The sequence below is a fragment of the Delphinus delphis genome, chromosome 10 (assembly GCF_949987515.2).
Source record: "Delphinus delphis chromosome 10, mDelDel1.2, whole genome shotgun sequence".
NCBI lineage: Eukaryota > Metazoa > Chordata > Mammalia > Artiodactyla > Delphinidae > Delphinus > Delphinus delphis.
Window position 1 is genome coordinate 40926466 of NC_082692.2, and position 11992 is coordinate 40938457.

At 54.7% G+C, this 11992-nt stretch overlaps 2 protein-coding genes across 2 annotated transcripts in view; one reads left to right on the forward strand and one right to left on the reverse strand.

Moving 5' to 3' along the window:
• Positions 1-4294, reverse strand: part of RPS18 (ribosomal protein S18) — a 68790-nt gene extending 64496 nt beyond the window's left edge. The window contains exon 1 of the mRNA XM_060022041.1: positions 4291-4294. The gene's annotated coding sequence lies outside the window, so the exon portion shown is untranslated. The remainder of the gene's footprint in view (positions 1-4290) is intronic.
• The window catches only part of COL11A2 (collagen type XI alpha 2 chain), a 28705-nt gene that overhangs the window by 955 nt on the left and 15758 nt on the right, over positions 1-11992 (forward strand). Inside the window, exons 2-16 of the mRNA XM_060022042.1 lie at positions 2075-2224; positions 2359-2569; positions 3046-3208; positions 4677-4868; positions 6372-6434; positions 9436-9495; positions 9596-9637; positions 9869-9931; positions 10216-10290; positions 10759-10845; positions 11107-11163; positions 11329-11382; positions 11467-11520; positions 11628-11681; positions 11839-11892. Of these exons, the coding sequence (XP_059878025.1) occupies positions 2075-2224; positions 2359-2569; positions 3046-3208; positions 4677-4868; positions 6372-6434; positions 9436-9495; positions 9596-9637; positions 9869-9931; positions 10216-10290; positions 10759-10845; positions 11107-11163; positions 11329-11382; positions 11467-11520; positions 11628-11681; positions 11839-11892 (1379 nt within the window). The remainder of the gene's footprint in view (positions 1-2074; positions 2225-2358; positions 2570-3045; positions 3209-4676; positions 4869-6371; positions 6435-9435; positions 9496-9595; positions 9638-9868; positions 9932-10215; positions 10291-10758; positions 10846-11106; positions 11164-11328; positions 11383-11466; positions 11521-11627; positions 11682-11838; positions 11893-11992) is intronic.

Genomic DNA, 11992 nt, shown 5'->3' on the forward strand with positions numbered 1-11992 from the left:
GAAGTCCTGGTTCCTAGGAGAGGGGGTTTGATGTTGGAGGGGAGGAGGCTGGGAGTACCTGGGTACGAGGCAGGCTGGAGCAAGCCCCCTCCCCCCGTGGAAACACTGGAGGCTGATTTGCATATAACTTGACTATTCATTTCTTCTCTGCTTTGGAGACAAGATGGTCAGAAAAGCAGCATAAAGGATTAGATTAGATTACAGAAGGAAGAACTTTCAAGATAGGAGGAGCATGCGGCTCAGGGACAGAAAATTGAAGTGTGGGATGTCTGTAGACTCTAGGAGTCTTTTTTAGGGAGAAAAGGGGACCTTTAACATGGAGGCAGGGGGATGGCTGAGATGACTGTCTCTTATTTGGGGGTTGAGTGGGTAGAGGTGGGACTCTAGCGGGAAATAGGTTAGTGTGGAATTCATCAGAGTAAAGAAAGGGGTGTTTGGGGGGCCAGAGGTAGAGTGGTGGGGGTGATGGGGCCACCAGTGGGGAGACTGGGGCAGATTGAGGCCAGAGACAGTGGGGCACGTATGTAGCTTGAAGTGGGAAGATGGGTGGGCAGACCTGTGGGTAGGTTGTCTATAGGATGGAACTGTACTCTTCTGGGGTTTGGTGGAGGGTGGGGCCTTCTGAGGTCTCCTTGGCCTGGGGTCTCTGTGAGTCTCTGTGTCTCTGTCTCACTTACCCTTCGTCTCTCAAAGCGGCCCTTGTGTGTTGGTGTTTGCGGAGCTGCCACACGTGGGGGCCAGGCTAGGGCAGGGGGGTGGGAGGGGGCAAGGCCGTGGTTTCCCGGCTCCTGGACTCAAAGGGCCTTTTCTCTGCCTGCCCACCCCACCTCACCCGCCCCACCCAGCTCTGCTCTCCTGATCACTCTGGCCCCTGCCCTGCCCCACACTTCTATGAGGGTTTTGCTGGAACTTTCTTTGGGATTTTTCCAATGGAGCTGATGGAGTGAGAAGTATGTGTATTGGGGAGCAAGTGAGGAAGAGGCGACCCCTGTCTTCTCAGGAGTTTGAACCCTCAGAAGCCGAGTTCTAGGGGGATAGGGCTGGTGGCCCGGGCCTTGAATCTTTGGACCGTGGCGGGGGGGTGGGGGGTGGGGCGGGCGGGGCGGGGCGGGCACGGTCGAAGTTCCAGGTGTGGGGAGCTTGCCCGGGTTTTGGGCAAAGGACCCTGATGGGATCCACAGATGTGTGGCTCCAGGCCCTGGACCTGCTCCGGCTCTGCGTGGCAGCTTCAGGCTCCCCACCCGCCCCTGCACCCCAGCCCATCTCCCAAGCCAGGGGCACCAGCTCCTGGGTTGGCCCTTTCTTGTATCTCCTTCCTCTGCATGGTCAGAGGTGTCCCCACTTCCCCAAACACGGGAACCCCAGCAGCTTGCAGTCCCCTCCCCACAGAGCTGCCTCTCTGTTCCCTCCCTCGTGGCCCCCCTGCACCTCCCGTGCCCAGGATGATCGTTTGCCCAGATGTTGTTTATGCTGGAGACATGGGACTGAGGCCAGAGACCCAGAGACCAAGAGACACGGAAAGGGAGGAAGAGAGGGAGAAAGGAAAAGTTGGGTAGAGTGTGAGGGAAACGGAGGAAGACAGAAGAGCCGGGGAGAGAGAAAGACCCACAGATACAGAGACAGAGAGAGTAAGCGTGACAGAGCTAGAGTAAAGGGAAGGCAGAGTTGGGACGGAGAGGTTAAGAGAGAATAGAGAGAGATTCATAGGCTGAAAGACGGAGATAGGGAGGGAGTGACAGAGACAGAGGCTGGGAGGCGGGGACAGTGGTGGGCAGGGAGCAGAATACCGGCTCAGCGCTGCCCTTTTCCAGGTGACTTTCGTTTTCCATTCATTCAGGCCCTGTTCAGGAGCGAGTAAGGGAGAGGTGACTTTTATCTTCCAAGGAGTTTGAGCCCCAGGAAGCTGAGCTCTAGACCCCAAATGTCCCCTGTGTGGGCCCTCCTGAGAGTGTGTCCCTTCCCCTGACCCTCGTGGACTCTCCCAGGTGCAGCCCCTGTGGACGTGCTGTGGGCCCTGAGGTGTGTCCCTTCCTGAGAGTGTGTCCCTTCCCCTGACCCTCGTGGACTCTCCCAGGTGCAGCCCCTGTGGACGTGCTGTGGGCCCTGAGGTTCCCCTCCCTCCCTGATGGTGTCCGGAGGGCGAGAGGCATTTGTCCAGCTGATGTGGCTTACCGAGTGTCCCGACCCGCCCAGCTCAGTGCACCCACCCGCCAGCTCTTCCCAGGTATGGGTGACACGCTGGAGGAGGGAAAGTTGGCCGAGGTCACAGGGCAGGGTCTGGGATCAGACACGAGAAGGGAAGGGGTTAATGTCTCGCTTTGCCTCTCACTCCACCTGTGTATGTCTCTCCGGTACCAGGAGGCTTTCCCAAAGACTTCTCTCTACTGACTGCTGTCCGGACCCGCCCTGGCCTCCAGGCTCCCCTCCTGACTGTCTATAGTGCCCAGGGTGTCCGACAACTGGGCCTGGAGCTCGGCCAACCTGTCCGCTTCCTGTACGAGGACCAGACTGGACGGCCTCAACCTCCTGCTCAGCCCGTCTTCCGAGGCCTCAGCCTAGCAGATGGCAAGTAAGTCAGTTTGCTCCTCTGGCCTGTCTGGCCTACCCTTTCAGGAGCTCCCCTCTGGCCCCTGCCCGCAGAGCCCCCATGCCCTAATCTAGGAAACCCTGCCGACCCTGTGGGCCACCACTCACTTACCCACTGCCCAAACTTCTGCCTAGTCACTTCTAGCCCAGAGTTTGGGCTTTAGAGTTTAAATTCTTGCAAGTAGGACTAGCTTGTACCTTGGGCAAGTTCCTTGACTTTTTTGAGCCTTGTTTTCTATGTCTGAAAAATAGGGACAATAGAACTGTGAGAATCAAATGAGAAAGTGATGGGATGGTGCCTGGTGTATTGTAAGCCCTCGGTACATGGTAGTTAACTGTGATTACTACTATTGTTATCATTGACTTGTCAACCCTTCCATCAAGGGCTGCTCAGCCCTCTTGACTTTCCCCCCTTCAGTCAGTTGCTTGAACCTCCCGCCTCCCTGTCCCTATGACCAGATGGCACCGTGTGGCTGTGGCTGTGAAGGGCCAGTCGGTCACCCTCATAATTGATTGCAAGAAGCGAGTCACCCGGCCCCTCCCCCGAAGTGCTCATCCAGTATTGGACACCCGAGGCGTGATCATCTTTGGTGCTCAGATCCTGGATGAAGAAGTCTTTGAGGTAACCAGAGCAGCCAGAGAGAGGAGTGACTTCTGGTCCTATGCCTTGTATCCACTCCCCTTCTGACCTCAGTACTCTGTCTTCCTATGTCCTACCCTTCACTTTTCCTTTCATAAATTTATATTTCCATTTCCTATCTTCAGGGCTAATTTTTTTTTTTCTGTAGGAGAATTAGGTGCCCACTTATGTGGCAGGATTGTCCACAGTCACTTATTCTGTCACTCAGTTTTCATTAGTCCACCCATCCATCCATCCCTTCAACTGATCCATCGGCAGATCTATTCACATCTATTCACCCACGCATCCATTCACACACTCACCCACCCACTCAAGCATTCAGTCTTGTATTCTCCCACCTGCCCATTCTTCCCCTGCTCAGTCACTCCCTCCTGTAAACCACCCATCTATTCAGCTATCCTTCTGTCCATCCATCCTCTTTAACCCATCCATCCACCTATTCACTCATCCATCCACTCACCCACCCCGTCTACCCATGCATAGGATACATGCATGCAGCTAGCAACTCATTTACCCACCGCACTCTCCACCCTACCATTTCTTCACTTCCATCCATCTACCGACACACTGTTGGTATCTACCCTGCACCTCCCATTTATTGACCCACCAGTCCACCCACACAGACATTCACCATCCATCAACGCTCCCATTCAGTCAAGTGCTCGAGCCCTCATTCACCCACCCACCCACCCACCCATCTGTCCATCCAGCCATCCATCTGTCCATTCACCCACCCAGCCAGTCAACATTTTCTGAACACCTGCTGGCCCAACACTAAGGGAGAACACAGAAGAATAATATCAGATCTCTATCATCCCAAGGAACTACCAGTTCCACTGTGGAGATGAGACAGTATCCCCAAACTAGAATACAATGCAGGGTGTGCTTATCACCACATGTGGGCACAAATAAATGCCACTGGAAATCAGAACTGTCTTCCCCCCATTTCCAGAGATCCTGAGACTTCTCATCGTCGCTGTCATTGGAAGGTCAAAGCAACTAAGGTTGGGCCACTGTCTCCAGAAGCCCTTGTGAACAAGCTCATGCATGGCCACATGGGCAGGGTGTAGGCCAAGAGTTGAACTTACACTTGGAAGGCTTGAATTCTAGTCCTGATTCTACCACTTCGAGTGACCTTGGGCCGGTCATTGTCTCTTTGAAATTTTATGAATGGAATGTGCTTGGAAAATAGGCATAAAGATCCTTGTCCTACTGACTTCAATCCTTGTCCAACTGTCCAGTTGTTGTGAAGGTTCAATGGGATTATGAATGAGAAGGTCCTTTGAAAACTGAAAAGCACTGTGCATATGGGAGGGCTGGTAATGACCTTCTCCATTATATAGTCTTATCTCGGATTGGCCTCCGACCCCGTGTCCCAGACTCTACCCTGTGTCTCTTGGAAGCCCACTCTGCCTCCCTCCATTGGTGTCCCTTCCTCTTGTCTTTGTAGGGTGATGTTCAGGAGCTTGCCATCGTTCCGGGGGTGCAAGCTGCCTATGAATCCTGTGAACAGAAGGAGCTGGAGTGTGAGGGGGGTTGGAGGGAGAGACCTCAGAGACAACAGTCTCACAGAGCCCAGAGATCTCCAAAGCAGCAACCACCAAGACTTCATAGGTCACAAAACCAGGAACCCCAGCGACAGGTGAGGGAGCTGGTGAACCCCAAACTGCAGCACATCCCAGGGAGGGAAGACACCCTCACATCTCCCCAGGGGAATTGCCCCAATGTCCCAGAGCTCCCCATCCTATTTTGGGCTCCTGTTCTCCCCTCCCTTGTGCCCCTCCCCAGCTGTACCCTCTATTCTCATCACACCCCCCCACCCCCAGTCCTCATTCATCAACCTTTTTATTTTCATTTAAAAATAAAAAGTCGTCATGAAGAATTCGTGGCTGGGAGCCGTGTCCCCTCCTTGTGTCTCCTCCTCTGCTAGTCTTCCTGGGACTGTGCCCTTGGGCTTTCCATCCCCCTTCCTTGAATTAAGAGATTGCGAGACCATGGAGGGTGGGGGTGAGAGCTGGGGACGGAGGATGGGAGAGCAGAGGAGGGGAGAGACAGAAACAGGGAGAAAGTTGAAATGGTAAGACCAGGAGGGGAAGAGGGGAAGGAGTAGGAGGTAGAGTAGGTCTGTGCAAGTGTGGATACGGGGGCCCTCTCTCTGGCCCCCTGCACGAGGAGGTGCTGGATAAGGGACTGGGGGGGTGGAAGGGAAGGGAGGGTACGAATTGGGTGGAGTCTTGACAGTGACAGGGGTCAGTGGCCTGAAGATTGGAGGGTCAATCTCTTAATCACGTCTGCTTCTGTCCCACGTGTGGGACCCACCCCCCTTTCCCACCACCCCTTCTCTCTCCTGACTCCCACCCCTCCTTTCATCCCCAACTCCCACGCCACCTCCTCACCTGCCTGCCCCCCCTTCCCACCTATTCCCACCGCCCCTTCCCTAACCCCAGTCCATTGAGTCTCTCTACTATGACTACGAGCCCCCCTATTACGACGTGATGACTACGGTGACCACCCCTGATTATCAGGTAAACTTGAGGGACTTCTCCCGTTCCCCTCCACCACCCCTTGCAAACATCTATGACACCTTCCTCCCCTCCCCACATGCGGGGAGAGCCACCTTGTATTTAGACTGTGGGCGTTTCCTCACTGCCCCCTCCCGTGTCTCTCTGCTGCAGTGGCCTCCAAGCCCCAACCACAGGGCTCCCCCTCCCCCCAGGGGGCGTCGGACCCCTCCCCGAAAGCCTACCCCACCTGCCAAGAGATCAGCGGCTGGGCAGGCGTTCCCCTCTCGAAGTGGAGGTTCTGGCCCAGCTCGGGGCCAGCCTCCCCTCTCCCGGCGCCCAGCTCGGATGGCAGCTCCCCTCACTGCCCGGGCCCCCCCCAGGACCAGAGGCAGCGGTTACCAGCAGGTAGAGCCGGGGCATCCAGATCTCTGCCCCCAAACCTCTGTGACTTCGGAGATTCACTCTCCCCAAAGCGTCCCCCCCTCCTAAGGGGCTGCAAGATCTGAGATTGCCCCCACCCCCCAGCACAGACAGACACTGCCCCCCGGGGGATGAACTGCTGCTTGGCCTCCCTTTCCGCTAACCTCTCTCCTTTCCTCCCGCCCTGTGCTCCTCTCCCCACACCTTCCCCCTGGGGTTAGGACCCCACCCCAGGTGAAGAGGAAGGAAACCTGGAGTCACGCCCCTTGCCACCCACTGAGGAGGTAACTCCATCCCCCACCCTCGCCCTAGCTGGGTCGGTGGGCGTCTGTTACCCACTCTCCTTGCCCCATGTCATCTTGATGAACCAGCCCCTCCTCTGGCCGGAGGGCTCTTTGTCATCTCCATTCGTGTCCTTCTGTCTCCCGGTCACTCCGGACCTATCGGTCTGCTTTCCTCTTTCAGAACCTTCATTTTTCTCCAGTGTCCATGTCTCCTGCCATTATTCTTTGATTCTGGAGTAACTTCCTCTCCCTGTTGGTGTCAAATGGTTTTACTTTCTGTCATATTTCTGTTCCCAGGAGCCATTTTCTGTCCAATGCTGTCACTTTTCCTCTTCTGCCCCTCTTTCCATCCATTTCTTTGGTCATTCCTTGGATTCTTTCATCGATTATTATGTCCATGGACTGTCCACTCTGTGTCCAGCCCTCTGGCCACCCTTCTTGTTACCCATCATTTCTTCCAACCGGGCCCATTTTCTGGACCTCCCTCCACATTGGGGGGCTCTGATGGCCATCCCCCTTCTCTACAACGGCTCCCCTTGCTCTTGGGAGGAAAACTCCAGTCCCTGTTACCCTTCAGAAACCTTTGGGCTGGAAGTTGTCACACCCTGGGGTCCAGGGAGAACCTCCTCTCAGCCCTAATGCCCCCATCTACCCCTCTCCCTCCCCATCCCCGGGAAGGAGCAGACAGATCTCCAGGTCCCCTCCACAGCTGACAGGTTCCTGACAGAGGAATATGGGGAGGGTGGCACAGACCCCACAGCAGGGCCCTACGATTACACCTATGGCTATGGGGACGATTTTCGTGAGGAGACGGAGCTTGGCCCTGCACTCTCTGCGGAGACAGCCCACTTGGGAGCCGTAAGTGAAAGGAGCTCCTCTTCCATCCTTGACTTCCAGTGGGAGCTACAAGAATCGCTTCCTGTTGTTTTTGATTGTTATCTCTTGTCTGTGAGCTACTTCCCATTAGTGGTTTTCCATTTTCTGTTCACATAAGATGTATCTGTTGCTTGAAAATGTTACTTCCTGCCTTCCCTTGCCAAAAGTCTTAATCTATGGATCCTTCTGTTCAGGGCAATTGGTTGTTGCTGTTGGGTTTCTTTTTTTTTTTTCAATCCTATGGCCACTTTCTGTCTTTCTTGGTCACTTCCTGTCTCCATCAAGCTGGATTTTATAAAACTTTTGGTCAGTAAGCCCCTACCTTGTGTCCATTTTCCGTCTGTCTCGATCATTTCTTCTTGGTCGAAACAATTTCTTGTCCATGTTGCTGCCAAATGATCTAACTTCCTCTATCACATTTTCTAACCTACAGGCCACTTCCTGTCTGTCCCCTCCTGTCTTCTCTCCTTCTCTACAATGGCTGCCCTCCTGTCTTCTCCAGTCATGGCATCCGTTCTGGTGACTGTGTCAGATTGAACTGGAAGGGACTTATTCTTTGTGTTTTGGCTCTAGTTTTTCATGCTCTCTTATACTTTGATAATAAGCCGCTTCCTATGTGTCTCAGGTCATCCAAATCATAAAGTTTCCATGTGGGCCTAGATATTTATCACAGCCACCTCCTGTGTGTACTAGCCTTGATGTTTGTGTTTGTTGGAAGAATTGCCTTTCATTGTCATAATCCATTTCCCGGAGTTACTTTCTGTCTGTTTTGTGAATTTCTTTTCTCTCTTGGTTGTGGTAGCCATGTTGTTATTGAAGGTCCACTTCCTGGATCCTCTTTCCTTGGCTGCTTCCTGTCTGTCCCACCACTTCCTGTTTATCTGGTTCATTTGCTAGCCGTCTTGGCCATGTTTAATTTTTCTTGGCCCTGGCATCATTCTTGCTTCCAAGTGTTTGTCCCTTTTTTCTGTCTCCCTTAATTGCGTCCCATGTTTTCAACCACTCCCTGTCAGTGGGGTATTTCCTGTCTACTCACTTCATCTTTTGCCTCTACCCCGCTGCCTCATCCCACCCTCCCTGCTCTAATAATTCCACCCTTGACCCTCTGCTGCCTTTCCCTTATGCTGCTTTCTGGAAACTTAGGGTTGATCTGGGATATGGGAGAGTTTGGAAATTGATCACTGTTGTTTGAGCAGGATGGAGGTAGAAGGGGGCATTTTGAAGATCTTTGTTGGGAGAGTTGGTGGGGGGGTGAATATCCTCCATTCTCCTTGTCCTCATCTTGGTTCTGGCCCCAGAGTTGGGAGCGGGCATCTGAGTGGACGTGTGGAAGAGAGGCGACGGGTGGGCTTGAAGTATAAATGAGGGTCAGAGGACGGGTGTAGCATCCTGGCTGGGAGAGGAACTGGGAAAACTTGAGGGGCTTGGCTCGGGGCTTGAGCAACTGAGCCCAGGAGCTGTATTTTTCCAAAGTCCAGTTATGTGGTCTAAGTTTGAGATATCGGTGGGGACTGCTCTCCAGATCTACTTACAGTATGAATGTCTAATCTCCAGGGAGTTTTAAACTTGTGAACCCCTTGAAACTCTAAGTAACATTCTGTGCATAAGGGCGTACACTTTTTCTTTTCTGGAGAAGGACTCCATAGATTACATCAGATCCTCATATGGATACATGATCTTCCCCTAAACCCAAGTAAAAATCTATCCACAATCTTAGAGATATTCTTATTTGGTGAGCTGGGGTAAAGGTGAGGAAGTCGATGGTTTCTTAAGGTTCTCAGGGAGTTTGGGGAATAAGGTGCAGTCCTCCAGAAGAGGGTTTGGGAAGGTTGGGGGTTTGGAATCCCAGGAAGTGTCTGGGGACCTTCCTGAGAGAGGTTCTCAGGGAGATGAGGAGACTGTGTTTGTTGAGGTGGAGCTGGGAATTGTGGGGAGGGGAGCCCTGAGGTCTACCTTGGTAGACCTGGGAGGTCTGTGAAGAGGGAGTCTTAGAGGAGGAGGGGGGGACTTGGGGATAGGGTCAGGAGGTCTCCAGAGGACCTGAGACTGCCACCGGGATGGGGGCAGTCCTGGTGTCTTGGATGCTTACGGGCCCCCCTGGGGGTTACATATGTGTCTCTCTCAGGCTGCCCGTGGTCCCCGGGGGCTGAAAGGAGAGAAGGGGGAGCCTGCGGTGCTGGAACCTGTAAGTCACCATGGTCACCGAGCTGAGGGCAGTGGGATGAAGGGAAGCAGGTGGGGGTGCTAGCCCTATAGCCTCTGACTTTTAACCTTTGACTCCACAGGGTATGCTAGTGGAGGGGCCCCCTGGTCCAGAAGGCCCTGCGGTGAGTTCTAGCTGTGACCCACTAGCCTCCATTCTTTTCACAGAGATGCTTCCTATGTGCTCACCTGTGCCTTCCCCCCATAGGCCCAGGCCTCCTTCTTAGAACTCAGAGCATCCTTCCAATCAAAGCCTCCCAGATCCTCAGATCTCTTCTGTAGAGACCACCCCTTAGCCACATACCCCTCTTCTATCTGAACGCCCACACCTTACCCCCTCTTCTTGTGTTCTTCAGGGATTTCCTGGTCCCCCTGGCATCCAAGGCAATCCAGGTCCAGTTGGAGACCCAGGCGAGAGGGTATGAGGACATCCTGTGGGGGTGGGGGGACGGCTGCAGAGGAGCCACTGGTACCCAGTAGGGGTACCATGCCCAGTAATTTCTCATTAGAAAAGAAGGTAGACTCTGGTTGGGGAGGGGAGTAGTGTGGTGTCTCACCGTCATTTTTCTCCATGGGGTGTGGGGAGAGCTTGGGAAAGACGTAGGGAAGTCTATATTTATTCTGTTGAGGAGGGTTTCAAAATGATGCCAGGACCCTAACAACCCCCTGTGGCCGTATCCTTCTCATTCTTCCCCCACTCTAGGGCCCCCCTGGCCGAGCAGGGCTCCCTGGATCAGATGGGGCCCCTGGCCCTCCCGGCACATCCCTCATGCTCCCAGTGAGTTGTCTTCTGGTCTTTGGAACGAGCTGAGGGGGGAGGGAGGGAGAATTGTGTTGTGTCACCAAGAACCAGAGGAGCAGGAATGCCAAGGAGGAGTCTCTAAAGACCATCCACCCAAAGAGATTGATCTTAGGGGTGGAGGGTTTAGGGCCTCATTAGATGACCTGGAGCCAAACATGGAGCATCTAGAATTGGGCAGAAAATCCTAAATTTCAGGGGGTCTAGAACCAAAGGAGGGTCTTTGGGGAGGAAGAGGCTCAAGAGTGGAGGGGGAGGACAGGAGTTGAGTTTCTGAAAACCTCTAAGTGACTACCTGGAACCCATGGGAGACACTGGAGGGGGGCATGGGGGGAAGTGGGGTCCTGGAACCTGGGGGATGGGGCAGACATGCTGGATGATGCCTCTGGCTGGGAGGGTCATGTGGATTTCCTGGAAGACCCTAGACCTTCTCTCCTTGGCCCGCAGTTCCGGTTTGGCAGTGGTGGGGGTGACAAGGGCCCCGTGGTGGCGGCACAGGAGGCCCAGGCCCAGGCAATTCTGCAGCAGGCACGGGTGAGGAAGGCTGGGGGATCTTGGTGGGGGGAGGGGTGTGGTGGGAAGGGGAAGACTCTAGGAAGAGTTGGAAGGGTAGGTTGGAGTGAATGTAGGGCAGGCGGAGATCTGGGTTGGTTTGGGGTTGAGAGGGAGGTTGGGGAAGATACAGGGCAGTAGAATGAAGATCAGGGGTACAAGGGTGACTTTGGGAAGTGACCTGGGGTCCGGAATTCTCCAGCTGCCTCTTGCTTAGCTCTTCCGTCTCCCCTGCTCCCCCAGCTGGCGCTCCGAGGACCCCCTGGTCCCATGGGATACACGGGCCGCCCTGGACCCTTGGTGAGTGAGCGGGGTGCTGGGATAGGGGATTCTTTATTTGTGTGGGGGGTATGGATAGTTCTGGAAAAGGACCAAGTTGCAAGTCTTTTGCTTCTTTGGGGGAGGGCTCTGAGGCCACCGATGGGTGTGTCCTTCAGCACAGCCACCCTCTCTTCTCTCTCACAGGGACAACCTGGGAGTCCTGGACTGAAAGGAGAATCTGGAGACCTAGGACCTCAGGTGACAGCCCCCACCCACCTGATCACCAAACCAGTGCCCCCGCCGTCTATACCCACTAACCCTGCCCCTGCCTCTCCCTCCCAGGGCCCCAGAGGACCTCAGGGCCTCATGGGCCCCCCTGGCAAGGCTGGGCGAAGGGTGAGTGACCTGAGGGTAGGATGGGTGTGGGTGGGGGATGGGAGGCAGAGCACAAGGTGTGGAGGACTGTGCCCCCTCTTGCTCTGACACCTCCCCTTCACCCCCAGGGCCGAGCGGGTGCTGATGGAGCCCGAGGGATGCCTGGGGAACCTGGAGTGAAGGTAATAGGCTTGGGCCCCTCTCTGGCACCCACAACTCCCAGCCCCACCTGAGCTCGTTTGTTTTTAGGGATAACCCCTCCCCACTCAGGGCACAGTAGAGAGGGGTGGGGTGGGAACGGGACTGGGACCTCACCTACGCTGCCCCTCTTCTCCCCAGGGTGACCGAGGATTTGATGGCCTCCCAGGGCTACCTGGGGAGAAAGGACACAGGGTGAGTATAGGGGCATGGTGTGTTGTGATGAGGGGGTAGATCTTCTGTGGAGGGGAGGGGAGGTAGGAGGCTGAGGGTCCCAGCAGGAGCTCAGTGAAGG